Below are 24,927 nucleotides of genomic sequence, written 5' to 3'. Positions count from 1 at the left end.
AAAATGAATAAGGTTAGATTTTTGTTACAGGGAATGGAGTTTTTGTTCTCTCGATGACAGGCAAAGTTCAAGGAGGCAATGGTGCTATTCGGGAGGCAAGCGTCAGGTTGTGAACCAAAGTTTAGAAAATGTTTCTGAGGGTTAGGTGAAATTTAGTACTAAATTTTGAGAAAGATTGGGGCTCGAGCTAATTTTTTTTAAAAAATATATCGGGCCAAAAACTTTTAAAATTTATCGGGCCCGGGCCGGGCTTGGGCCAAGAATTTTGAAAAACTTATCGGGCCGGGCCGGGCTCAGGCCGAAAATCTCCAAACCTTTTCGGGCCCGGGCTGGGCCGGGCCTAGGTACGTTCGGGCTGGATTGGGCTCGGGCCGAAAGATTCGGCCCGTGCAGGTCTCTACGTCAGTCACAATCGACTGTATATATATAAAAATGTAAGTATCAAAAGAAGGAAAGAAAAGTATGAAGCCAGTGATTACCGTTGACATTCAGGAAACCACATGAAGGGAATCTGGGAAAGCGAGATCCTGTATCTTAAAATAAAATAGTCTACAGTTCCATCATCGTTTGAAGAAGAGGAAAATGGCGATGTGTGTGTGGCTGTGACAACCTCCAGGATTAATACGAACCCTTAATAAAGGATATATTTTCATGACACCCCCATGGATATCACTGATATTTTGCAACAGAGCATTTTATGGAATCCACATGGATGTCACTGGTACGAAAGAGGTTACGGCTTAAATTATCATATATCACGATAAATTATCGTATGGTTAGCAAGCCTGAATACTGTTTAAACACCAATTAAAGATCAGTCTTGAAAATATCAAGATCAAATGAAGAATTTTTTTTTACAATTCTTCGTATCTCACTGGTTGATATTCTGTATTGCCTTTAAATTAACAACTTAAATTTAAAATAGTGTGTGGAACAGATCCATTGATTCATGCAAATAAAGGTGATAGGTTATACAGCTATTTCGTTGTTGCAATTGTATGTATAATGTAAAGGATTGTTGAAGGGTGATTATGTTGATTAACCTACTTGGCTACTGGGATGATGCTTATTAGCCTACAAGGTTACTACTTCAATCCAACTTGTTTTAATGCATTCCAACCTTTTCTCTTCTCTGTTCGTGAGGTAGATTCACGCGGATGATCTAATGCGAGAAGGTAAAAGGTCAAAAAGCCATTCGTGGTTTCCCATTTGGCGGTTCGTTTGTTAAGTTAATACAAATGAACAAACGAAAAAAATAGTAAAAGTACATCTGCGCAATAAGAGAGGTACTATTATTTTGAGAGAAAGATTCACACGAACTACGTTGTAGAAGTGCAATAAAGTGAAATATGTTTAATACCTCACGATTGTATCTTGTAAAATATGAAAGAAGTGCGATTATAAAATAATGCTGAAATATGGAAGTGGCTCGACAAATCAAATGAATGTTTGTCCATAGCCAAGCCACCTATGATGTGATTATTTAGTTCCACCTTTTATACTTGGTGATATCCCAACGCAATCTACAGTCACCTAGCAGGAGTATAGAGACGTAGAGGGAAGAAACGAAATACAATAAATTAAAGACAAATGCATTTTGCAAAATTCAGCTGAGCGAGTGAAACTAAGTTCGTTTAAAATGGCCTGAATAAACATTTATTTTATTTTTGAATTTTACGCCCCATGATTCCGCCCTGGAGGCTAAAGGAGACGGTGAAATCGAATGTTGAGAATCAAATGAATGGTAAATGAGCAAAAACAAAAAAAATAATATCCATGCCGAAGCGAGATTCGAACCCACGACTTTTTGCATTAAGATTTTTCTGTAGCTTTTTTTTTTTTTTTTTTTTTGGTAACTTGAATATTCCATTCCTTATAATCATGTTCATCTTAGGGTAATATAAGGACCAAACGAATTTGTGGCATCTTCATTAGCTATTAAAAAGTTTTTGATTAGGTGAAGAACTCGGTAGTTTTTAACGCTCTTAAATCAAATAGTGTCGAAATTATACTGTATAAAAGTATAGACATTATATTTTAAACGGTCCAGTGCACAAATCTAATTATTTAACTGTACAAAGATCGTAAGAATAGAGGGCCGCGATGGCTCAGTGATAGAGCGTTCACCTCTGGTGCATGGGGTCCTTGGTTCGATCCCAGCTCGCGCCAAGTGAGCTTTGTGGTAGAGAAACACCGTGTACGTGGGTTTTCTAGGAGTTTTCCCGTTTCCTCCCACTTTCTTCAGTCCACCATTTTCATTCATTTCTCATCACCGTCTCCTTTAGCCTAGCCAGCATAACCGTGGGACGTAAAACTTTCATTTCATTTTGCAAGAATAGAGAAGAGGGTGATACTATTTCTCCGAAGTTTTTAATAACCATATTTCAATATGCATTTTGCTTCTGAACTGAAAATAACAAAGGAATAATTGCTACGGGGAAAATCTGATCCAACATATGATACAAAAGCTTAAATTAAAGATGAAGGAAGGTGGTCTGAAAATAAATATTGGAAAGGTGACAATGAGATTCAGTAACTTCGAAAGAAGTTAAGTATTGAAGTTGAACATGAGGATTTGGAAGAAGTGAGTATCTACTTTTATCTGGGACATATCATTCAACAATAACACTAAAGAAAAAAATAAACAGATGTATTAAGCTAGGCGTGATTGCATTCTGAAAGATCATTTTGAACAGTAAAATGTAAATCTGCCTTAAATATTAACATTGTCAATCAATGAATTGTGCCAGTTTTGACATGTGGATCGGAAACATTGTATCTAATAAAATGAGACATTCACTATCTCCATGACACACATTGAAGCTTGGAGACTTGTATGCTAGTAATCATTCCCAGAGATGAGGAAAGACTCACAAGGAACAGAAAGATGACAAGTGTGATAGATTTATGGTGAAAATGAGAGACTGGCATTACAATATGCCAGACAAAGCAATCCAAGAAGAAAAGATGATCACCCGACAAAACAATCCCTGATTGGACACCAAGAGACAATAGTGGCCTAAGGTTGAAAAATATTGCCCAAAATAGATGGTTATATAGAAGAGTTTGAAAAAAAATATTATGGTTCATTCTATATGTGAAATCCAGAGAATCAGTCGTAAGAATGTTAAGGTGTATGGATATTACGTCAACAGATCACTTTCATTATCTTCATATCAGCTTATGAAAGCCATTATTTAACTACAAAGTGAATTAAATTTGACTATAAAACTCGAATCTCGAACCATTCAAGACATGACTTCGAATGGCAGAAAAAATGTACAGGGTGGCAAAAATTGTCTTATAATGATTGTTCGTAAGTGTCTCTCTATAAACCATTATCCCATTACTACTATTAATGTTCAGTCTCTATCCCAAATAGTGTTTGAAAGGTCACCTTATTAAGAAATGAAAAGTGGATCTAATAATTTTCCGTCTTTCGCTCGTTAAATGAATTTGGAGAATCGTTTAGCATATGATTTTCTAACACTGAGTCACATGCAATTCGAACAGCATCAAGTCATAAACAAAACTAAACTGAAATTGTATGGCATGGCCGTCGAAAAGGATTTTCATTAGGTGACATATGGTCAGGATATTAGATGCTTTGTCTGTTATTTCTGAGTTCCTAGACACACGAGTCACTTCTTACTTTGAAAATGAAATGAAATCGTTGAGTTTTACGTCCCACGGTTATGCCGGTTAGGCTAAAGGAGACGGTGATGATGAGAGATGAGTGAAATGGTGGAATGAAGAAAGTGGGAGGAAACGGGAGAACCCCGAGAAAACCCACGAGCACGGTGTTTGTCCACCACAAAGTTCACTTGGCGGGGGCTGGGATCGAACCCGGGACCCCAAGCACCAGAGGTGAACGCTCTACCACTGAGCCACCGCGCCCCCCTCTTCTTACTTTGATTAGATGCTTCGTCTGATACTTCTAACTACCAGTATCTAGGCAGATTAGCCACCTCTTAATTCGATTCGATGCTTTGTCTGTTATTTCAGACTTTCTAGGCAGCTGAGCCACTTCGTAATTGGCTTTATGATGCTAGGTTAATAACGAAAATTTTGTTTCCTCTTGGAAATCGAAGTAGAGACTACAGGAATCAAATCACGTCCAAACTATTTGATTACCTCGAATTGAGTAATTTGATCGATTTGAAAGTCAGAAGCACTGATTAGTTTTAAAAATGGTTCCACTTGTTTCGGGGGAGGCGGATATTAGTAGGAGACGCATCATGATCCATGGAAAGATGAGCACTCTATACTACAAGCCTTGGGATACTTTTTCAAGGGTCATTTCTGGTTAGGCAAAATCTAAGATTCTTTGTTTCTATGCAGTAGGAACTTTAGAAACTGTCGAATTGGATTCTTGGAACGAGAAGGAACCAAGAGAGAGACTCCGACCACTGATAAAGCACTCACCTCTGGTGAGAAGGATGTCTGATTTCATAATAATATTGATAAATTTTCATTTACGTCCTTTGTCAGCAAGGGGGCTTAGCATAAAATATACTACTTAGAAGCTTAGACAGGAATTTGTACTGTACTACGTTCGACGCTCATATACAATAGCGAGAAAAGTAATATGTATAAAACGTATACTTTATGTAGTATGAGTAAAGTAAATAAAATTTGCGATTTTAAAATTTGTAAAATCGTAAATATAAATTTTAAATAATAATAAAAAATCTGGTGTTTATTCTGTTTGTTATAATGTTAGCTATAATCCGCCTCAGGTATTTCGCATGTAAATGCTAGACATACATTTTAATGTTATCTGTATATTACAAAAATACATGATTGCAGTTGTATTTTTATAATACAATATTGCAATACTGTAATTTTTTTATATTTTGATAATATTTTTACGTTCCAATTAGAATATTTGTATTGTAATTAAGCCTTAGGAGCTTATTTATATAAATATAATTGTATCATTCATACTGTTAAGAACCTATAGATATATTGTTTTCAAATTTAATGGTATATAGGCTCTAAAACTATGTCACTCAAGGCTTTTTCCAGAAAATGTCCATTTTTGGAGAGAAAGTGCATTGGGGAACTATTTTAGTATTTAGCATAGTTATATATCAGAGCATGGGTAAAAATGAGGGGGGACGCAGGGGGACGCCGTTGCCACACTTCCAAAAAATATCTATGGCGCGGCGTCCTCCACTTCCTAAAAAAATACAATGGGTGAGGATAGGCTCAGGGGACGGCGTGACGTAATGCGTTCCCCTACTTTTTCAAATCCGCTTTTATCCTTGTATGAGAGAAGATTGAAAGATATTTAACACTATTGAACGAAGGAAGGATTTCGACCATTTTTTTTGGATATTACGTAATTACTCAAAACGTCCCCTGTACAAGACTAACAATGGTAATTTATATTACCTCCGGTAAGGAGGGAAGGGCATTTCTCCTCTTCTGAGGATAAATTCTCCCAAAATATGCCTGAAAAAGTGATACCATCCACCTCGTTTTTGATTAGGGATGCGCACGAGACCAGTCGAGACAGGATTTTCCTGACAAAATTCAAGTCGAGACACGGCTCTTCCAATAGAGAAATATACATTTTTCGAGTCGAGACATCACTTTTACAGCACATTTTCGAGACGAGACAGCCATAAATCTTGTCTCTGTGCGCATTCCTACTTTTGATAGGCTTCGATTTATGCTTGTAATTGTTCTTTTTCTCACATCAAAATCTCAATAGAACAAGGAAGATTCATGTTTGTTTAATTTATTACGTAGACCTATATTTGTTTAAGGCATGAATTTTGTATTAATAAACTTTCCCATACTCACCAACTTCAGCTTAACTTATAATTGTTTTTAGTTTTCTTTCCAGTTGCGTTTGCTCTGCGCATTGTGTTGCCTGATGCTGGTCAGATGGTGGGAACAGACAGAAAGCTGTGTGGAACAACAGATATTCCACCGCCGAACCGAGTGAATACGACGTTGCGCCTCCAAAGCCTCCGAAGACAGATGAGGTGGTTGGAGAGTGTTAAAGGCCCTCCACTGGATGCATATATTATTACGTCAGATGATGAACATCAGGTAATGAATGGACTATATTGAATAATATTTTCAAGTTACATTAAGATTTAGTTTTTGGCATTGGCTTTAGCAGTACATAAACTTTGGGAGGAACAGGCTACCTGGGGGGCTCTGGTGTACGGAATACCCCAGAAAAGCGAGGATCCGGGGACCCTTCCCTCAAAATGAAATAAAAGTCTTCGTACATTGCATTTTAAAGCCCTTTTGACTTAAAAAAATGCTAGCAAAAACTTTAAAAAAAGTTTTATTTTTACCTTTATAGTTTTTTTTAATGTGGTATTAAAATACCTAGGCACATACACAGGCATATTTTACAGTTTGTTTGCTTATTCAAAATGTAAAATTCAACCTTGTTTTACAATTTTAGTGAAACTTAAATGATACCAAGTGTATGTCAAATACATGTTAAATGGCCGCCAGAATAGATACTAATATTTTTTTTCGTCTGTAACTCGTTTATGGTTAATTCTATGCAAATTTTGTAAATAACATTTTTTGTTCAGAATGAAAAAGGTAGAGAAAATATTATTATAATATTTTTGATATATCTTACCGTTTCCGAGAAATAGTCATAGTTTTAAGTTTTCTCAGTTGTTTTTCATTCAATAGCAAGGATATCAATGTTCCACTCAAGGGAATTCTGAATGACGAAATATTATGACCACTCTTGATATATTTGTAATAATTTATATAATCATTTACTACCAGGTGTTTTGCGTGATTCCATTGCAGACGGGCTGTATGACGTCATAATTTCAAAATGGCTGCCAGAATAGATACTAATATCTTTTTTCGTCTGTAACTCGTTTATGATTAATTCTATGCAAATTTTGTAATAACATTTTTTTGTTGGGAATGAAAAAAGGTAGATAAAAGATTATATAATATTTTTGATATCTCTTACAGTTTCCGAGAAATATAGTTGTAAGTTTTCTCAGTTGTTTTTTTATTCAAATCAAATTTCTGTTTTTTCCTGTTTTCTAGAAAAAGAAATGCCTGTTGAGTACAAAATTACAGCCTCTACCAATATCCGAAGATCTCTGCTGTCTCACTCAAAAACTAAGGATGCACTAACATCATTTCTCGCAAATAAAGCCATATTGCATGCACAAAAGATTAAACAAAAACTGATACTTAGTTGGAGGAATGAGGTAAAGTCATCAGATGGAAATGATGGTAGAGGGCTTCAAAACACTCAAGAGGAAGCTGATACTAAAATTATTCTACATTCTTTTACATCTCATCTCACGTTATTCTACTACCCTGCACATATACAGTATTCACCAGATACAGACGTTTTCATCCTTTCACTGTGGTGATTACAACATTTTCCGAAAGATCCTACGTTTGTCACCAGATTTGGTGCTAATAAACGATTTATTGATATCAATCTCGTTTATTCCAGTATAGAACAGACAGGCATTTTTATCTCTTCATGCATTTTCGGGCAGTGATATTACCGAGTCCTTCAAGAATAAAGACAAACTATATTTTTGGTAAGCTTTCGAAACAGCAGAGAAAGAAGTTCTTCAGGCTTTGGCCAGGGGCGGATCCAGGGGGGGGCGATCGGGGCGATCGCCCCTCCCAGAAGAGGAAACTTTCTTATTTTATATATATAAATAAAACCCATCCCAAAGTTTGGAGCCATTAAAAGTAGCAGTATGACAACCCACCGCTCCCCCCAGGAGTCGGTCCTGGATCCGCCCCTGGCTTTGGAATTACCTCGATCTCTAGAAGAATTTAAACTAGAGCATGAGCAACTAGTCAAGCAATTCATTTGCCAAGTTTATTTGCCAGAGAAAAATATCATAAGTATTCTCCTATGAAGAGTTCGATGCCATGTGCACCGGAATGATTACTGAAAGTAGTGCGTTGTGGTTGTAGGAAAGGATGTTGTGTTGTAAATTGCATGTGTAAAAAACGGACTTTACCGTGAACAGAAATGTGTAATTATAGTGGCGATGAGGAGATCTGCGATAACAGAGATTTAGCAGACAATGATAAAGAATCCTTGGACTTGGAGGATAACCTATGAAGTTTCCTCTACATAATATATTTACGTATTAATTATAAAATAAAAAAGAATATATGTTCATAAGTTAAAAATAATGTAGTTGAAACATGAAACACGTAGAAATTTGCAATCTTCTTAGAATATTACATGTAAACACAACCACCAGTAAGTAAAAAATAACCCAGCAGGTAATTTTCAGTGTTGTCACTGCTAAGGGGCATCTCCATCCAATGCATTATTGACTCCCTACTTTCTTGACTGGTGAATACCAGGGTCCATATGGGTATGTAGAGAACCACAAATACGTTGGTTTGGTCGGTTTTTCGACTTCTGTTCAAAAACACCTCACTTTGCGACATCGAGACCAAGTATTCGTGACCTACAGAGCCAATCAGCTCTACGCCCATATCAACCCTGGTACTCACTGGTCAAGAAGGTACGAAGTTACTGAAAATACCTTTTGCATTGGTACTAGAATATTCACCCTCCAAAATATAGGTTAATGCAGCGAGAACAATGATCCGAGGGAAAGTAGTTTTTACGAGGGAAAGTGGAGGACGGAAGTGACATTTCAAAATAATCGAAAACGACCGTGTTGAATATATAGATGTTGTGGTCACTGAGGTGTATAATGATACTCCTGATGCTGTTAATTCCAAGCTTAATTGGTATTTTTTACATCATATATTTTGAAATGTTATAGAATTCGTGCATTTGTCGTGCGAAGACCGGCTGGTTTATCGCGTTGCGGGGGGAGGGGGGCAGTTGCAAACTTAACAAAAATCACTGTAACTGTTTTATTGTAGCAACTACTGTAAGTGAAGTTCTCCTCCAATCTGTTTCAGTTCTGGCGCCACGACAAGATACTCATATATCATTTTGTATACAAAATGATTCTAAAAGTTTGATGTAAATCGATTCAAATAGAAGCGGAGAAATAGGTCGGACAACAGATTGATAGCCGTTGAAAAAATACAAAATAATAATAATAATAATAATAATAATAATAATAATAATAATAATAATAATAATAATAATAATAATAATAATAATAATAATAATAATAAAATACTCTGTGTACTTGATTCGATTGATTTCAAAATTTGTAGGGCAAAACAACCATAAATTTGTATGGCCTTAAAAGGCCTTTGAAATAGGCAACCTCGCACTCCTTAGTTACGAAATGAATTTCATAACATGAATAGCACTCAAACCAATAACATATTTTCTTTTGTACAAATTACGGAATATACTTCCGCCTGTACCCTTGGCCGAAAGTTATATATATATATATATATGCATGAAAAAACTGAAAAACTTAAAACTGACTATATCTCTGAAACGGTAAGAGAGAGAAAAAAAATATAATGAATTTTTCTCTACCTTTTCGCATTCCAAACAAAAAAATGTTATTTACAAAATTTGCATAGAAGTAACCATAAACGAGTTACAGACGAAAAAAGATATTGGTATCTATTCTGACGGCCATTTTGAAATTATGATGTTATACAGCCTGCCTGCAATGGAATCACGCAAAACACCTGGTACTACATGATTATATGCTTCATTTCAAGTACATCGCGATTAGTCTCAATATTTGTTCATTCAAAATCCCACGGACTAGGAAATGTTTTCTTATGCTTCTGCACTATCATGTACTTATTGTTATCCATACGGATATTTACTTAGTTTCTTTCTTATCTGTTCTTAATTTATTTTCACTTATACCTTAAGCTCGCAACAAACCAAAGCAAATAAATTCATTATCGTAATCAATTAAAATGTCATACTTGATCGAAACTGGTCTGCATACCTACTTTTGGGCCACCCTATATAACAAAAATGTTGTTGCCAACTTAGAAATTATTTCTACATAAGAGATACATCTTTGACGTGCAAAGCAATTCGTCAATTACTGTGTATAAAAATGGATTTAGTAAAGGTACAGTATATTAGCATCCACTTACCTGTGACGATGTGTGTCGTGATCTACGTCTACGTTTTAAATATTCGTTTCCCTAAAAATAACATCATTACACAGATTCTATGGGAGTTAATGTTATTTATTTATTTGTTTACAAGTAGTATGCGCATAAAGAGTTGTATGTCTCCGTTAGGAAAACAGAAACAACAATCTGCTAGTTGACAGCAGCGCCGTAACTTAGATTTTCTTCTGGAGAGGGCAAGCATTAATGGGCCCCCTTAGGAAAGTTGTTTTTGTAATTCTTGGGCCCTTTCTTTTCATCTTTCTGTTACTCTTTATGAGCCCCCGGAGCCTGTGGGCCCTCCCACACGGCAAGGTTTGCAGGACCGTTAGTTACGCCCCTGGGCCCCTTCCATACATGACATTTAAGGGGACAATAATGACAAATCTCAAAGCCATATGAATAAATATTATACTGTAAAAAAATGAGGTGTTGAAACAACACAAAATGACTACCACTTTAGCGTGTTACTTGTGTGTTAATTTAGCACCAAGCACATCACCTTCTGAGCATATCAGAAATAGCTCGTTACTACCTGAGAGAATTTGCATTGATATTTATCGTTTAATACGAGCAAAGCTTTGCGAAATATATTTGGCACTTGTGCCAAGTAACGAATAATGTTCTATGTTTCCTGTTATCGATCACAATAATATTGTTGTAAACCTGTGAATCGTCTGACAACAGTTACATAAGCAACAGTTCTGCCATCTTCTGTTCATACGTGCTAAGACACAAGAATAACAAATAAAGAAAATAGATGGAAGCACTGCTATCTGTGTAACTGTTGTCAGATGATTTACAGGTTTATAACAATATTATTGGAACGGGAATAATTTTAAATTGTTGTCTTGAATGAAAAAGGAGAGAAATTAAATGTTTCAAAATGCTGTCTCTTCTAGAGTGAATATGTAGCTGACCACGACAAGAGGCGGGAATTCATATCTGGATTTAGTGGTAGCCAGGGTGACGCAGTGGTTTTAATGAATCTGGCAGCACTGTGGACTGACGGACGCTACTTCCTGCAGGCAGACGACGAACTGGATTGCAACTGGCTTCTAATGCGAAGTGGACAGAGTGGGGTAGGTACGTTCTGCATCAACGCAGGTAATGGGTAGTATCCGGATTCGTATGTAGTTACATGTTTTTTTCCTTCATATGTAGATTCGTCAAATCCTTAAATGTTTGTGATTCACACCTGTAGGGTGCTTCAACTCAAGTTTCATATTACATATTTTTACATATTTTGACCAATATTACATATTTCTATGGTTTCTAGTTCTACATATATATAAACTCTCCAACTGTGCAAGGCTTGCATTTAGATTCAATTTTGTCATGTCTATCTTTTCGTTTTTTTACCGAAAGAGAAATATCTCTCTTTTTTTTATTTGTCAATCCATGTTCCGCAGAATTTTCGCCGATAAGAAATATAAGAGGAAACAAGTAAAAATCCTCCCTCCGTGTTACATTGGCAGCGCCCTTTATTCTCAACTCTGGAGGAAGAAAGATCACGTGCCTGACAGACGACTGGCCAAGAAATTCCTAAAATGAAGTCTATTTGATTGTTATCGGAGGTCGGACGGGAAAAAAGATGAAAGCAAATCCTGCAATTCAAGTTAAAACTGTATGCTAGTGTGCTTCCAGGAATTTACTGCAAGAGTTCGTTCCAAGAAGCTGGCGACAATGGCAATATCATAGCAGGTAACCTAAGCTTTCAAAAGAACTTCGCTTGTTCAACTGAATGACATGAGGACAGTACTCTAGTATTGCAGTTGCAAAACGCACATGTTCTGTATTGACCGTCGAAGTTAGAAATGGCTCCGGTTGCCTCAACTTTATCCACGAAATTGCGGTCGTGGGTAACTATCGATAATGCATTTACTATGGACGATAAAGTGGTGTTGTGCCAAGTGTGTGATAAAAAAAATTGGATGTTCAATGAAATCTCAGTTAGAACAACATGTACAAAGTGCACCCCATGCAAGAAATAAAACTTTGCGAACTGCAAAAAAACAAGTACTCTTGACAAATGCATCAAGATACTTCAGTGAGTGAGTTTTTCAAAGATTTGAGCCAGGCAATGATAGCAGCAAACATTCCTTGGAACAAAGTTCAAGTGCCAAAATACCGTGCTTTTCTGGAGGAGTACTGCCGGCGTCGAATTTCTGATGAATCCACTCTTTGGAAGTGTTATCTCGAAGTTTGTTATTGGGAAGCTATAGATACCATTAGGACAGAAATAGGTAGTTCATATATTTGGATTTCTGTGGACGAAACAACAGACGTTTTGGGACGTTATGTAGCAAATTTAGTGATTGGAAAGTTAAGTAAAGATGCTCCATCTAAATCCTATCTTATTGCGAGTAAATTGCTGGAACGCACGAATCATTCCACGATTGCTCGCTTTGTAAACGATGGTCTTAAAGTGTTGTGGCCGGGAGGAGTTCAGGAAGAAAAATTCCTTATGCTCTATACAGTCAGTGCAGCGTACATGCTAAAGCGGCTAGAGCACTTACAGTTTTTTTTTTTACCCTCACTTAATTCATTTCACCTGTATGGCCCATGCTCTTCAGCGTGTTGCTGAAGAGGTGCCGGAGCCTGTGTTAACGCGATGGGGCACTTGGATACAGACAGTACAGTTCTACAATGAACATTTTAAAAGAATTAAGCCTGTTGTTCATTCATTTCCATCGGAGTCTGCTGTGTCAGTTGGCATTGCTCAGAAACTGTTTAATGACTCAAAAGTAGCGTGTGATATCGCATACATAGACAGCAATTTTGGTTGGCTACCTACAAGCATTAAGAAGCTAGAGACTGTTGGGCGGCCTCTTCCGGAATCCATGAAGATCATAGAGGATGCAAAGAGACTACAGCAAGGTGTGTGTGTGATGTAAAAGAAAAAGTTGGAAAGAAACTAAATGCAGTGCTGGAAAGAAACCCGGGTTAAGACAGCCTTTGGCAGTGTGTGAGATTCTCAGGGGAACTCTTTTGTTTTTACCGGAAAGGAACAAAATTTTGCAAAAGTATATACTACTTATCTGTTAATGCAGTCACAGTTTTAAAAACATAATTTAATTGTTTTTGTAATTGTAGATAGCGTTTTTGTAAAACAAATTATTTCGCCCTGTTTTGCCCCACTAGTGGGGTAAAACCGGGTAGACATGTTATTATGTGAAAATAAAAATGTTAAAAGTTTTCACAAAATTTGGGTTCTTTTTCATTGACATAAGGTAACTATTGTTATAAAATATAAGAATAAAATCTAAAAGGACACAACTTGATGAGTTGTTAATAAATTTAATTGTCTTTGTCTTTACTTTTTTGCTGTAATGGAAGGCCTATTGACACAAGTCGTAAGTAAAATAGTCATCTTCCTCTTCCGCCCCAGAGCAGCTTTCATGGGCCCAATGCATGCATTGGATTCATCCCTCAACACCTTTGGAGTCCGAGTAAAACTCATTGCAGTAAATGTAGACAGTATTGTCATTCTCTTCATTGGAATCATTCCACATTTGCTCCTTCGGTTTCTCTTGTTTCGGACGCTTATTTTCTGTCTCTTATTCTTTTTGGCATATTTAAAAAATTTCCTTTTCTTTGATTTGTTTTTATTCCTTCAGTTTATTGGGGTTTTCTGTCCATCTTTGTTCTTCTTTCCTTCATTTTTTCTTTTCTTCTAATGCTGTTTGAGGTTGATGCTTGTGTGGGGAGCCCGGCAAAATGACAATTTTTTCTTTTCTCTTGTCCTCCTTCGACTGCACCTTTCTCTCAGTATATGAAAGAGGCATCAATTCGGAGGCTGAAACACTGAATGATACTTCGGAAACATGTTTAGGATTAGGCGTCAAGGACTTAAAACAACAGGGTAAATTGAGTGGTTCGGGTTCAGAAGTTGTTAGATTCGATGGTGTTGACTCATTAGGAACACTTGCTGCAGGACCTTTAGGGACTCTTGCTGCTAAACCTTCCTTTTTTGTAGAGTCTTGATGCCGGCTTTGAGGATTCCTTGGAACTTCCACTGCGGTTTCTTCCGTTCTTGGTTCAGGTGTAGGTCTATCTGTGGCCAATGATGGCGTGAAGAGGTGTACTGGAAATACGTTGACCAGCACACGACGATTTCAATTGTCTCGCCATTGTTCTTTCATCAAATTAGGAAGAGAGGAAGTTATTTAGCTACTCACTACAGCGCAACACATTACATGTACTCTGACTTCTGCTTGGACGCGTGACTTGAGCAACCATTATTTTAAGAGTGCTGCGCGATATGGGAAGAAAAATAGAGTGAAGCAAATGATCCATGATCACCCAGCACAATTCACGAGAGTGTACACGCCTTTGGCGAGCGTGATCTCGGGTTCAAATCCCGCTGGAGGCTTCACACCTCGGATTCAAACCCGAGTAGTGGCTGAATTGTCACTTTAAGCAGAAGACCCCGTCTCTTATAGCCGCATTGCTGATACTGTAAAAGTGGAACCAACCAACCAATCAATTCACTTGAGCGGAAAAAATGCAACGTTATTACTGTATTATGTTAAACATTAATACAATAAGAATCTTTTACAATAATAATTAGGCCTATATAAAATAATAATATTTTACTATTATTGGTTAATAGCCCTTGTTTTGTAACCTCTTACATTGTAAACTATGACCACTAAGTTTCTGAACAATGTCCTGGATAGGAGGAAGTTGTACGCTTTGAAATACAATTGACTTGTTAATTTCCCGAAGGTCAATGATTTTTCGAATCGCTCCTGAGGGTTTGCGAAGAAACATGACTGGCGATCTGTATGGGCTACTCGACCGTTGTATAATTTTGGCGTCCAACAATTGATTAATGTAATCACGGACTTCATCTTGAAGGGCAACAGGAATTGCGTAACTCTTACCTCGAAAAATCGAATGTTCTTTCATTTGAAATTGACATTGAAAATTTCGTGCGGAACCAATAGTGTCAGTCCAAGTCATGGTATCAGCATATTGATACGCTAATTTAACTATTTTGTCTTTCGTTTCAGGAGAAACGTTCGGTCCAATTTGTAATTTAGATGAGTCAAAATTACGCTGACCTTCTTCTAAAAGCGGCAAGTTGACATAAGTGGGGTCAAAGTAGGAGTAAAATTCCTTATCTTGAGGGGCAGTTACCACCTCGTCTGCAGTTCCAATAAATAGCGAAGGCTGTAACGTTATACATTTCTGCCTGGGGTTGATGAGTTCGATGTAATTGCATTCGTTGTTCAATAAGGCATGGGGTATGAGAATACCATGTTTCGCAAAAACGCGGGGGTCAGGTTCAACACAATATTCAACGCCCGTGTCTCCGTTGTGAAGTCGGAGCGGAACTACCGTACGAGAACGGGGTAACAACCTCGTTCGTTGACCTAAGGTGAAATATGGTTTCGAAGCATTTAAAAGGATGTTATACACGGATGCAGATAAACTAATGGGAGGGGTCGCGTTAAAAGCGTCTGGCGGGGGTTTGCCATGACGTTTGAGCGTCAAGGTGTTCGATTCCATATTGACCTGTGCCATATGTGGTCGTAAAAAATCCACACCAAGGATCAGACGTACACTTAAGCGGTCGACGATATGAAAGCGATGGTGGAAGGTGTAACCATGAATTCTAAGGCGTAAAACAACAACTTCATTAAGCTGTACTGGGGCCTGAGAGATACCTACTACAGTGGTTTGAATTTGATAACGCTTGGCCGACTTGGGGACAAGACTTCTATCAATAATAGAGATAGATGACGCGCTATCTATTATACCATGAACGTCATTTCTACCAATGTGTAGTGGTATACGAAGAATCTCATTTGCTATAAGTGGTACGTGAAGGGTTTGAGCAAAGGGTTTGCGTCCTAATCTACCACGTGGATGTTTATTTTCAGAGCAAGTGGTATTGGTTCGATTTCCGTGAGGGACATGTGGCGTACGTTGTACACCCGTGGACCGTTGTCCGAAGGTGGGAGGGGGAGGGGAGCTCGGGGTAAGACTGCCCCCAACTGTCTTACCCGTAGCTAGTTTAAAGCCGGCGAGTAAGTTAAAGGTGGGTGGGGGTAGAAGCCCTGAGCCTCGGGATTCAAGTGTCCACTACCACTTGGTTGTGTTGTGGGGTGCATCGTCCTAGGATGGGGTGAAGATCCCATACCCATAGATTGCGGAAAATAAGGCATGTACGGATAGGGGTAATAACCTGGAGGGAAAGGGGTAACGGGATAAGAAGGATACTGTTTGCGTCCTCTACCCTTACCAAAGTTTCTAGGTTTACCTCTAATTTGACCTGCCTGTTCTGTATTTTTCACAGAAGGTGTAGGTTGATTGGAAGCCGTGGTGGAGGCTACTGAGAGAGTTAAGCCCTCTAAGTCTTTCTGTAATTTATCAATTTTGGCCGTTAGGTCCTCCGTATTTCCCTGGGGGGAGGGAGGTGCGTGCTGTGAAGCGTTCGAAGATGGAAGAACATGGCTAGGCTTGCCTTTGTATTTAAATTTATTTGTACGATGGTTGTTGGAGAGTTGAGGATTAGTCGTATTGGTGGGTGCGGGGTTCGTGTCTACAAAAGTGTCAAGAGACTCCGTAAAAGAGGTCGTTTGTAAAGACGCAAGCTCTTTCCGCACTGCTGCTTTGACTTTATCTTCCAACGTTTTGGCCTGTCTGCGTTCGAGACGATTTTTGTTTAGTTCAATTTGTGTGAGAACCTCCAAAAGCTCGTCCGGGTCGTCAAAGGCATGAAAACCAATTCTGTCTAAATAGTAAGGCAAAAGGCCGTTCTTAATGAATGAACATTGTTCTTCATTAGATAAATTATCACATTTATCCAAAAGAATCATTTTCTCGTAAACATAGTTACGGACGGATTCTGTTTCACCTTGTACTCTATCATGTAGTTGTTCAAAGATTGAAAGTTTGTCCCTAGCGCGTTTAAAAGCTTCGATGACAGCATCTTTGAATTCAGTATAGGTAGCGTTTTCCAAGTTATTGCGCTTAAGGAGAACGCGAAGTTGACGTCTACCTTTACCTGTAAAACATGACACTACTACTTGTTTTGCCTGGTCACGGGGAATGTTATTAAGGAAAATAACATCGTCCATTTCTTTAAAAAATTCCTGAATATCATCCGTATCCGCATCAAAAGTCGGATAGCGAAAAGCTGCATTATGAACATGTACGACCGGTGGTGGTGGGGGTGGAGGTGGATTTGGTGGGGTTTGTTGACCACCTGGGGGAATCACATTCTGGTTTAACACATTTCCAGTATTTACACCATTATTTTGGTCTGCCATGTCGGATGACGATGAAGAAGAAAAAGGCTGCCTACAAATTGTTCTAGTGCGCAAACGAAGAGCAAATGCCTCTCTAAGCTCCTTGGCGTTTTTCTTAAGGTGCTTACGATTTCTTATCGCTAGCAAATGGATATCATCCAGTAAACCACCGAGGGATTGCTTGGAGTCTGTCGACATGCGGACAATGACCCATCAAGAGACTGGCATACAATGCTTATCTTCGTAGTCGTGCTACTAATAACAACAACGAAGGAAGTCAGCCGATTACAGTGTATGAGGCGAGTAGGTCAGTAAGTTCTCGTATAATAATCACAATGTGATTACAAAACACATGTAGAACGAGTTAAACAGGAAAGGATACCATCACAAATGCTACGCATAAAGATCTGAGTTCGATTCCAGAATCGGGATTCATGATCACGCTGTATGCCTGCAGCCTCAAGGGTACGAGCAGGTTGCGGCACCACGTTGCATGGGAAGGACCACTGGTTCAATACCTAGCGTTAGAAGAGAGGGTTTAGGAACCACGTTGTGTGTCCGCAGGACCACTACGGGAAGAGCGGGGTTCGGCACTACGTTGTGAGCCAGCGGCCTCAAGGGTGCGAGAGGTTTCGGCACCACGGTTCGTGTAAATCGGGGTTCGGCCAATACGATGTATGTAGGCCGGGTTTCGGGCAATACGATGTGAGCCCGTGGCCACAAGTGTACGAGTGGGTTTCGGCACCACGGTACGGGTAAAACGGGTTTCGGCACCACGGTACGGGTAAAACGGGTTTCGGCACCACGTTACGGGTAAAACGGGTTTCGGCACCACGTTGTGTGCATATGCTCCTGAGTCTTACCTGGTCTCAGGGCACAGCGCACATTGAACGTTCTTGTCTAGGTGAGGTTTCCGTACCTGCAACCTAGAACGTATCTTCATTTTTTAAGTTATTGGGAGAGCATTTTGGGGTGAATGAAGGTACACAGTTTTCGAGGAGGAAAAGTGCGAGTAGAAAGGAAATATTCATTCACAGTAAAGGCAATGTGTGAGGCTTTAATGCGAGTGCCTTTGTTTCTTAAAACGAATCTAATTTGAAATTTAATTTCCCGACAAAATTTTGGGTTGGTGTTAGATTGAAAACAACACAGCCTAAAAGGAAACATTCAGATACGAGAGCAGGATGGAGAATGTATGTATAGAAACTGCAATTGACTCGGATTTGCCAATAAATGAATACTACTTACGGCTTTGGTTCCATTCATTCCAGTTCGTAGTAATCTGTATGAACACTCACACTAGAACATCACTAATACACAGTTCTTGAATGTTGATAAGTGACACTAGTCCGAAAACTGAGGTGGGAAGGTTTTTAGTCCATCAAGCATCTAAATTGATTGGAGATTAACTCTGGGCGACGACCAATTATGAGTCTGGACTCCAGCATCGTAGACAGCTAGGCAATCATCTCTTCCCTCTTTCCTTTATGGGCGAAGTTTTCGGTGATGTTCCCTCGTTTGGGCGGACCACGAGGGTGTCTTCTAAGGATCTGAAGTACCCTAAAAGTCTATGATAGTCCTTTTCTCATTTTAGGTATTTTCCTCTTCAGATTCATATATACTTGGATAACAAAATAACACAAATCGGAGTAGCTCGCGCACAGAGGTGTTGCGAGTTTGAAATACCGAGGTAGAAAGCTTAATGTTACAAGTCCTTGCTTCTATTTGTAAGTTCGCTCGGCGTTGTTCGAAGGATCTGGCGTCCCTATCTCAGCAAATCAATTGCCTGTGATGAGAACGTTCTCTTCAGTGTGTTTCCATCCTATGTCTGCAGTTTCGTTGTGTGTTTTTTTTCTATTCTGCTCTATCTGCATGTTTGCTTCCGGCTAATGTTGAATTATTGCAATCTAATTGCATGAGACGCGAAAAGAAATCGTTTCTATGCAATGTAAAATTAAATTTAGAATAATCGCGTATCTTTATTTCCTTTTTACTCTTTTCTGATTTATTTTGTATTCCTTTTAGAAATTACAAATTAGATCTGTTTTACGATATGGTCAAATAAAAGTACTATTATTAGGCCTATATAATAATAGACTTTCTATGTTTTAAAAATTGAGGGGCAAAACCGGGTAGCACCCGGTTTTGCCCTGCACTTACAGTTTTCAACAAGCATGGCATAATCTGACTATATAAAACGCTACAGACAATTATTTAGAAAGATAGTGAAGGTAATTAAATGTTGTACAGTGACAGCTACATATCTTTACTCTTGCAGAAACAGGAACGTCTAGTTTCCTTCAAAAATCATTAAAAAAAAAACTCAAACTGAATTTTCTTCACAGCAAGAAAAGCAGCGAGTCTATTGCGTTTTGGTAATGGCCGCTGCTCCTTCATCAAGGTGGGAATGTAGTTCATCCGTTGTCAGCGCGATCGCAGCGCATACAGAGGCTAGAAGGGGGTACCCGGTTTGCACCCGACTTCCCGGTTTTACCCCACTCTCCCCTATATCCAAGAATATTTCGAAAAGAAGAGAGGATGATTGGACACATTATGACTAGAGACGAAACGTTTTCGTTAATGCGATATGTGCAAAACGTTAAAAAAAATGCGTATATGTTTCAGGAAACCTCAAACTTTTCGTTTCAGAGTCAGAAATCAGGTCTATATTATCGCGATTTTTTGAAAAATTCGGCATTACTTGTGATAAATGAGAATGAAAACGGAAAAGTTTGGATTCTTGCTAATTGTTGCTAATAAAAACTAAAAAACGCATTTCCAATATTATTTAACTTTAAAATCGTTGCATTTTACCGAAAACGTGCACGACGCTAAATTAAGTTCTCCATAAAATCCGTAAGCTTGACATTCTATCATTATTAAACAGTTTATTAAGAGTTAACCACAGGTCTTTTTCTGTCAGCTCGTTATATTCAATATTGTTGCTAGTCTCGAGTGTTGATGCCGAGAGATTCTTTTCCACGTATATGATTTTTATTCACAAGAGAACAAACGTAAAAGAAAAATTGGTAATGTCTTGCTGCATGTTATCCTTTAACTAAGATGAGGTTAGACGAAGTGTTTAATTTTTTAAAAATTAATTTCTATATTTCAGTGAATGCATTAACTAAAATGTGTGCACCTAATCAAGGTATATCCTCATTTTTGTATTAGATACTCCTTAGTACCAAAAATATACTGTTTACAAGTTCCATATATTTTTTTAAAATGCTACATTTAAAAAATAAATGCGACATAAATGCGAAAATTGTGATAATTAATGCTACAAAATATCAAAATTGTTGCGAAAAAGTTTTGTTTCTAATTATGAGACATGGAGAAATCAGGTTATTAGCTATGGAAAGAATGGCAGAAAGAAAATTACCTATTGCCACAATTAAAGAAGAAGAAGGAAAAGGAGGAAGAAGATAACAATTGAAATATATGGACCAAATAATACAAGATGTAGGAAAGAAAAGAAGATACGTAATCAAATGCAATTGAGTTCGTTCCTCTACTCGCTGCCTTAACTTATATTTTGAGGGAATTGTCATTCTAGCAACACTGAAAATTGTTGAGGTTCATATTTTCTGTTGTAGAATAACATTATGATTGTGGAAAGTTGCATTTCATTATCTCCTTTCACTTATGAAAAAGAAGCAAAAGAAAAATCGTAAATTTTGTATTACTTTTAGTATGTCAGGCTCTTAATCCGCATGTTGCCATCTCACATAGTTTTCCTCTGATGGCTCTATGGAGGTTAAAAAACACGACCTTCGTATTTGCAGGTTCCATGAAACACCTTAAACGAATCTCTCCGTATTTTATATATGTAAATAAAAAAGTAACCACAACGACTGATTCCTCTCGAGCACTAGAGAACTTCCCTTATCGATAACACTAGTTAACAAATTTAAACTTTTTGTTTGTTATATGAGAAAAATCACCTGATCTTAAAGGAAGTTTTTGCGCTGAATTCGAATATGCACTCGGTTTCTCTCCATCACGTACAGTTTTCCCGTAACAGAGGGATTTTCGGGAAATTCCCTCAAAAATTTCCCTTTTTCAGATATTTTATTCCCCTAGCTCCTGTCCCCTTACATATAGTAACATAGAAATTATACCTAAGTATACCTTAATTTATATTTAATAAACCCTAAAAGTTTCGTAAAAATCGCTTTGTTCCTTCTAGAGAAATAAATATATTTGTATGTATACTGTCTGCACGGTTTATTGCACCTGATAGTAATGCTTTCAGATCTCCTGAGTTGGGGTAAAAACGATTTGCTTTATTACTACAAACACAGACATAAAAATGAATATTTACAATAGTCAACAACACACTTGTATTGCTCTCTGTAAATTAGAAACGTGTATAAAAATAGAATGTACTTCCAACGTATATTTTTTTTAAACGTACAGTATATGTATATCTTAATACATATATATACAATTCTCCAAGTTTTTTCGTTTTGTTCATGAAATGGTTATCAATATTTGTTATCTAATGTAACAGAATGCAAAAGAAAGAAAGAATGGAATACAGACTCATTGTTGACAACAATGAACTAATGCAGTCTGAATTTTCCACTACGGTATCGTTTCCCCCCTCCCCCCGCGCATTTCTTTCTTTCTTGTGTTCTTGACACCTGGTGAGGGAGTTTTGTACATTTTTATATTGACGTGTGGTTTAACACTACTTCACTTTCAAAGTTGTCTTTGCTGCTAAGAGTGCTTTCATGTTTGATCTTAACGGCATTATACCCAACTAAGACCAGAAGTTTAGTTTGTGATCAGTACAATGGCGTCGTGTGTTAGCTCACCAAATAGTTTTTGTTATGTGTGTGGCCAGTTTGTAGTTAAAGGACAGTGTAGATCCATTACGCCATCGGTGAAACTAGCATATACAGAGACTCACTTTAATATTCGGCCACTCCATGTTGTTGTCATTTATGTCATAGGACTCATTAATGTAAATACATAGGGATTTTTAAGCGATGACAGGGAACAACTATCATGCCTCGTGTACTATTTCCTAATATTTAAAGGTTGTAAATGCATACTATGCCTAACTAACTGCTATGTTTCTACGAACTGCCTTCATATTATGCCACTTTAATATTCGGCCACTAAAGTGACTTGATAGACTCACTGTTGTATCTCCAGTTTACAAAACTATATGAGTGGGGGAAGGAACGTCGTATGTACAACTCTTTTCTCGTCTTCGTGTTAGAAAGTGTGAATGGGTATTGGCTTTGCAGTATAACACTTCCAATGGAGCGAAAAAGTTGTAACACAATCTTTGAGCAGAGCCAGCTGGTCATTTTTCCTCATAAAAGGGGGATTCCAATAGGTATATTGCCCGTCTCTTCAATATACCACGAAGTACAGTCGGTGATATCTTGCAACGTTATAAGAACGAAGACACGTTAGAATCCGTGAAGCAGAAGGGTCGGCCTAGCACGCTAAATGAACAAGACAAACGTGTGATTGTGAAAAAAGTGAAGAAAAAAACCCAAAATTAAGTGCACTGAAGATTGCAGCGGAATTGTTGCAAGGGTGTGGAAAGGATGTACATCCAGAGACTGTTCGGAAAGCACTGAGAAACGAAGGATACCACGGAAAGGCAGCTACAAAGAAACCATGTGTCAACAAAGTGTGCAGATAGAAACAACTTCAGTTGGCTAAAATTTGTGTGCAAAAGGAACCAGAATGATGGAAAGACGTTATTTTTGCTGAGGAAAGCAAATTCAACATTTTAAAGACAGATAGCAGGGTTATAGTGTGGCGAAAGGCGAATGAAGAACTAAGGAAACTGAATTTACAAGCGACAGTCAAATATGGTGGTGGTAACATAATGGTTTGGAGGTGCATCTCTGTTGTCGGTATGGATGAACTCAGGTTTATAAATGCTAAAATGACAAAAGAACAATGCCTGAGCATTCTAAAAGAGACTTTACACAAGAGTGAGAACAAATTTGGAATCAGCGAGACTTTTAAATTTTATCACGATAACGACCCAAAACATAAGGCGCATGTTGTGCGTGACTGGCTTCTGTACAACTGCCCCAAAGCTATCGAAACTCCACCACAAGGTCCGGACCACAATCCCATTGAAAATCTGTGGGATAAACTCGATCCTAGAATTCGGAAAGTGGCGATAACATCAAAGGAAGAACTTGAGAGAAGGTTAACAGAAGAATGGGCCAATATTACTGCTGAATATACCGCAAAAATAACTGGAAATATGCAAAATCACTTGAAGGAGATGGTACACAATAAAGAGTATCCGATTAGGTATTAAAACCTTTTTCTTGCATCGAAGAAGGCGACAAGAAAGTTCCAGATTATGTGGTGGCCGAATATTAAAGTGATTACAATTTTTGTGTTTGAGAAGAAATGTTCTGATTTTTGTACGTAAGAGTTAAAATTTTATAGTTTAATTTTTGTAAAAAGTTGCAGAAAATATAGAGGTTTCACATAGCATAAACAATATTATCACTCTACTTTACTGTAGTTCATAATATAAGACAAAACGCCAGTACAACGTGGTGGCCGAATATTAAAGTGAGTCTCTGTATATATTTCGGATGTCGTGTGGGAGATCAGGACAAAACTTGGGCACCCAACATAATTTGTGCGTCGTGCTACGTCACTTTACTTGCATGGGTCAAAGGGAAACGGAGGTTCATGAAATTTGCTGTACCAATGGTGTGGAGAGAACCCACCAACCATCTGGATGATTGTTATTTTTGTCTCACAGTAGTTAAGGGACATTCTAAAAAAAGCAAATACACAATAAGTTATCCCAACGTTAAATCCGCAATTAGACCTATTCCGCACGGGGATGAACTTCCACTTCCCGAGCCCCCTACCAACTGGGAAGAGATATGGCCAAAAGACTCTGATGATGATCATGACCTTGATGAACCATCGACATCAACATGTACATCCAAGGATCCAACGTTCATCCCTGACTGTGTTCGCGAGCCACATTTCATCCGGCAATGTGAACTTAATGACCTAGTCCGTGATTTGCACCTGACAAAACAAGAGGCGGAACTTCTGGGATCAAGGCTCCAGTAGTGGAACTTATTGGATGCAGAAACGAACATATCAGTGTACAGGAAAAGGAATGTTCAATTTTCAAGCTATTTCTCAATGCAAGATAATGTGTGCGTATGTACGGATATAAATGTGTTGATGGCGGAGCTAGGAATTCCTTACGTTCCAGAAGAATGGAGGTTATTTATCGACGCGTCAAAGGTCAGCCTTAAAGTTGTCCTTTTACATAATGGAAATAAAAAACCTTCTATACCACTTGCGCACTCAGTGAAGATTAAGGAATCCTATGACACCATGTCAACTTTGCTAAATCTTATAAATTACAAGGACCATTGTTGGCAAATATGTTGTGATCTCAAGGTAGTTGGTATTTTCTTAGGACTGCAGTGCGGTTACACGAAGTACCAATGTTTTTTATGTTTATGGGATAGCCGAGCTGATAACAAACATTATGAAGTGAAGGAATGGGAACCTAGAGTGAATTACGTACCTGGAGAATGCAACGTCAAATACGCTCCTTTGGTAGATCCTAATAAGA

The 24,927-nt window shown here is 38.1% G+C and overlaps 1 protein-coding gene across 5 annotated transcripts in view; it reads left to right on the top strand.

Moving 5' to 3' along the window:
* The window catches only part of LOC145665386 (uncharacterized), a 261,178-nt gene that overhangs the window by 163,416 nt on the left and 72,835 nt on the right, over window positions 1–24,927 (top strand). For 3 of the 5 annotated variants that reach the window (XM_081732688.1, XM_081732696.1, XM_081732692.1), the window contains exons 2-3: window positions 5,843–6,063; window positions 10,965–11,144. In XM_081732688.1, the coding sequence (XP_081588814.1) occupies window positions 5,843–6,063; window positions 10,965–11,144 (401 nt within the window). The remainder of the gene's footprint in view (window positions 1–5,842; window positions 6,064–10,964; window positions 11,145–24,927) is intronic. The other 2 variants (XM_081732694.1, XM_081732701.1) reach the window with 1 other exon arrangement.

This window comes from Thermobia domestica, chromosome 1 (genome assembly GCF_964235325.1).
Source record: "Thermobia domestica chromosome 1, izTheDome1.hap1.1, whole genome shotgun sequence".
Taxonomy (NCBI): Eukaryota; Metazoa; Arthropoda; class Insecta; order Zygentoma; family Lepismatidae; genus Thermobia; species Thermobia domestica.
This window is presented reverse-complemented; position numbering and strand designations above follow the sequence as displayed.